The sequence below is a fragment of the Lactuca sativa genome, chromosome 3 (assembly GCF_002870075.4).
Source record: "Lactuca sativa cultivar Salinas chromosome 3, Lsat_Salinas_v11, whole genome shotgun sequence".
NCBI classification, from domain to species: domain Eukaryota; kingdom Viridiplantae; phylum Streptophyta; class Magnoliopsida; order Asterales; family Asteraceae; genus Lactuca; species Lactuca sativa.
The window spans coordinates 233,620,392-233,624,961 of record NC_056625.2 but is presented as its reverse complement, the minus strand read 5'-3'; the positions used below and the strand labels follow the sequence as shown (position 1 = coordinate 233,624,961).

General features: G+C 41.2%; 1 protein-coding gene across 1 annotated transcript; it reads left to right on the top strand.

The window, feature by feature from the left end:
* The first annotated feature begins 2,186 nt into the window (after window positions 1-2,186).
* On the top strand, window positions 2,187-4,003 carry LOC128132917 (uncharacterized). The gene is made up of 3 exons (XM_052769919.1): window positions 2,187-3,007; window positions 3,145-3,725; window positions 3,828-4,003. Exons 1-3 carry the CDS (start codon window positions 2,187-2,189, stop codon window positions 4,001-4,003), a joined length of 1,578 nt encoding a protein of 525 aa, XP_052625879.1.
* The last annotated feature ends 567 nt before the right edge of the window (window positions 4,004-4,570 follow it).

Below are 4,570 nucleotides of genomic sequence, written 5' to 3'. Positions count from 1 at the left end.
TTTTTGTACACCTTTTTCATTACTTCTTTTCTACTTATAAAATCCCAAAATATTTTCTCTTTTATTCTCATAAAAATACTTATAAAATCCAAAAATCTTTTTCTCTTTCATTCAATTGGTCAATTCTCACAAAATTCAAAAATATTTTTACTTTATTTTAATATTTTATTTTTTTTATCTAAAGTTTTTCCTTTTATCTACATGTGATTCTCGATGGTGACGCTAAGGCCGGTGAATGTTTTTATTAGTTAGGAGTCCCTAGAAACATGTTCTTGTATGTTGACTAAAGTCTCGAAAGATTTTTAAGTGAAGCCTTAATAACATGATATATACAAATCATGTTTTCCCAATCCAGGCTGTCATATTCACTCTAATCATGAGCTACCTTACTCTACTCATATTGAGTTTAGAGTTTTCTACTTGGTCACTCTTTTTCTTTAGAGCAGAGGTGCATTCGCTTCTTATACCATCTCCATCACTTTTCTCCATTATAATTCGTTTCACCAATATAACCCCTGAGACTCTCAGTATTAACCACTGAGGTTTATGGTTATTCAAAATCTGCATTCATGATCTTAGTTTCATGCCACTATGTACTAAGTGAAACCCAAAGTTCAACACCACTAATGAATTGATGGTGAATTCTAATATTCAAGATCTTACTTGTTACCTAATGAAATCTCTTTTTACTTTTGAGTGATCTTTATGAGTTTGTCTTAAACCAAGGCTTCTCTTACCCTAAAGATCCAGTTTAATTTATTTTTAGATTTCCTTACTTCCTTTTGTCACTATAAAATTTATCCTGCCTACTTGTTCAACAGATCACAATGATCTCACAAGTACTTCATTCAGTTTTGGTCTTATTTCAAGTATCGAAATTATGAATTGAAGCGAAAGCCACTCTTTATAACCTTCAAAAGATGCCTTTCAATACTTCTCAACAAGTTATTGATCATTATTTAATGGGAAACCAAGCAAGCACTTTAATGTCTCTCTTGACATTGAAGGAAGTGATTTATGCCCAAAATCCATTGTTTTATGTCTACTTAAGGCATCACAGATTATCCCATAAATTTTGCTTTATTTCATTATCTTTTACACCCTATGCACGAAAATTTTTAATTTTCCACACTCTGGTTCTTTTATGGCTGTTCAATAAAGTATTATAGGCAATGGGGATTCAAGTGTATTTTGGAGTGACGATTGGGATAAAGTGAATGCTGACTCAACAGTTATCCAAACGGTTTGGCGATTTGAAAAAGGGTATTTTATTGAATGGCGTGCAAAAAGGAAACGTCCTTTCTCTTTCCTGCGTCATCTAAGGCATGCCAACTGTTCATCCGTCAAGTCAGGCGCTATTTTTGAGATAATCCAAGATATCAGCCATATTTTTCTCTCTCTTCCTTGTACGTATAAAAGGAATTGAAATGGTACTCTCTCAACTTTTATCACTTACCAATCTCTCTCAAAGAACACCGATGATTTTTGTTACTGTTCACCATCTTCTCCAAGCTACTACAAAGGCAGACTCTTCGTCCGTTCATGATACCTCTGTTCGTCAACCACTTCTCAAAATCAAACCCCATCAGAACCTGATCATCGATCTCACTCCGTTTATCTATGAGCCATACATGCTATATGTTGTTGAGTGTCTCAAATACTCACCTCTCGTCGAGGCGCTAACCAAAGTCGAAGTCGTACCAATGTCATGCCTTTCTCTTGTCTACTCCACTGCCTACTATGACAAGGTTCATGAAAGGATTCACTTTGAAATCCACAATGAGAAGACCTCTATCTCCAAGCACCGCTTATGTGCCCTAATTGGTCTTTCTCAAGAACAATCTCTGGTAAACCCTGAATCTATCACCATTGGTCAATTGTTTTCAATGTTTCATCAGATGGGGTATACCGAAACCCTCACCACCATCACAAAGTTCAAGAAGTCCTGCGTTCTTCCTCAATGGAATGGCCTTTTCACATTTCTATTCAAGGGACTCTCTGAGAGAAGCGCCGGCTCAGATGGTGCGAGCAAGTCTTTTATGACTGTGCTTTATGGGCTGTACCATGGGATCGACTTAGATTATGGGTCAATTATCTGGCAGCAGTTGGTTCAAAGCTTGGTCTCTTCATCCAGGCACTCTGAGATCTCATGTGGGCAATTTCAGTCAATCATCACCAACTAGGCAATGGACCGCCTTCATGTTCCCATCATGGCGGATTCTATTCTCTCATCCATTGCTACCTTTCACACAACCAAAATCAGTGTCACAGATCCAACCAAGTACTCCTTTATTGGATCTATTCCTGAAGCAATGCTCGCTCGTATCTCTACGTTGAGTAACGTTCTCCAACAATACATGAAGCTTCCATCATCAGGTCCAAGGGAGCTTACGCCAGCCATGGTTCGCTCCATTGAAGAGGCTGACAAGCCAGCTAAAAGGGTTAAGAAGAATGACACTCAGATGGAGGCACTTTCTTCCAAACCAACAAAGGGGAAAACCCCCAAGAAGCGAAAGTCTGATAAGGCTGCTACATCACAGGCTCAACCTAAGAAGCAGAAGAAGCCCGCTAGGAGTCTTATCTTACAATCTTCAAGTGATTCAGATTCAGAATATGTTCCTCCTAAACATAGGAATGCTCCTCCTTCAGAATCTGAGGGTGAAAGCTTTGATGAAGAGGCTTCGGGCCGAGGTGATACCCCACCTCGCTCCCCTACCCCAGAAATTCCAATTCGCTTTTACCCTCCATCACCTCCACCTGTAACCATCCCGGTATCTATCCCTCCCATTTTTCCCATTCCAACCCCTCAACCATTCACAACCATTCCCATCCCTACTCCTATATTCACAAACACTACTACTACCACTACTACCACAGGAGCTCACTCCACTGCTCCCAATCCTCCAGTAACAACCAAACCACCTGCCACAACCAAATCCTTATCTCCCACTCAATCTACAGAAACAACCCCTATTCTAGGCGGTGAGGACCTGAAATTTGATTCCACGTATTTCATTCCTTACCGTGTGTAGAGTGACGATGATGATGATGAGCCTGTTACAAAGCGTCATCTCAAGGAAGTGAACGAAAAACTTGATCAACTCCTTTAAAGGCCTTGTTCTCATCTATTGTTACGGAACACAGTACCTCACTCTCTGTTGCAGCTAAAGCAATTGAAGCCTCTACTTCACAGTGTCAACAAGCCTCCCTTGCTGTTGATGCTTCTACTAAGGAGTGCAAGGAAGCGACCGCAAAAGTCTATAAACTAGTTTCTGAAGCTCACCTGTTTCTAGATTCCTTGCAGGCTGCTGCTAAGAAGAATGCTCAAACCGTCAACACTTCAGTGGAGAAGCTTCAACGGTCCCTTCAGTATGAACGTTCCAATCTTGAAGCTACACGCCAGGCCATTGAAGCAGCTAACGAAACTTTACATGCTAACGTCAATGACCGACTGACTCAACTGGAGGCTGAGTTAGCTGTAGAGAATCGTATCATGGATGAGCTAGACAGGCGCACCTCACAGTTGAAAATGCAAAACTACAAGTTACGTACTGCTACTACTGAGGTCAACGACCTAAAGTCAGAAAGGGAGGTCATTCGGAGTTTTGTTGCTGATGTTCACTCCATCCTCCTTCATCTCCTTGAGGCTCACGATCCTATCATCACCATTACTATCAGGCGCCATCTGGCTGATAAACTCAGGCCAGCATTGGACATCCTTAGTCGTATCGAGGGTGTTCCGGTGACTGGTGTCTAGCCGAAACAAGGGGGAGAGAAGGTGAAAAATCAACCTCCTTATAGACCGAAACCATCTACTGAACCGATAGGTAATGAAGCTTCAGTCAGTAACAAGGAGAAAAAGAAGAAGAAGATTGGTGAGGATGATACAGAAAATGAGGATGATGTCTATGCGAAGTATCCTAAGAAACCCTTTCAAAAGGTAAAGTCCTCTGAAAAGGAAATGGAAGAAAACTACAAGAAACAAAAAGCTGAGCTCGAGTAGAAGCGAAAGGAGGCGGAGCTCCTAGAGAAGACAAAGTCCATGTTTCCTGTCTCGACTATAGATTCGCTTCAAAGATGCACAATCGACGAGCCAAGTATTCTTTGGCTTGAGCCAGTAATGTCCTTTGGGCTCGAGAACTCCACGGATGCACATTTCGATATGCCAATCACACGAAAGGCATTTATCTTCCATTTCTTCAATTCGACTGTTGCTATTCCTTCCCCAGACCCGAAGGTAGATAGGGATCTGCTGGAGTTTTACTTGGAGTTTGCTCAACCCCAGTACTTGACCTGGAGTTCCAACAAGATTACCACTGACAAGGTTCTAAAGCCCTACTCAGCGGGGAAGTTCATTAATGTCAAATTCAAAGTGACATGAGGAACCGAAGGTTCAATTCACAACTTCACCCTTGCTAATCTACCGAACCTCAATCCCCAAGACTGGATACTCCTCAACAACATTCTTCTGTCAAATCCTCAGGAGTACCAGCCAATAATGGATCATGCCAAGCGTATGCTTGTATGCTACATTCATGAGGTAGCGAAGATGGACCAGGAGATTGCCTCT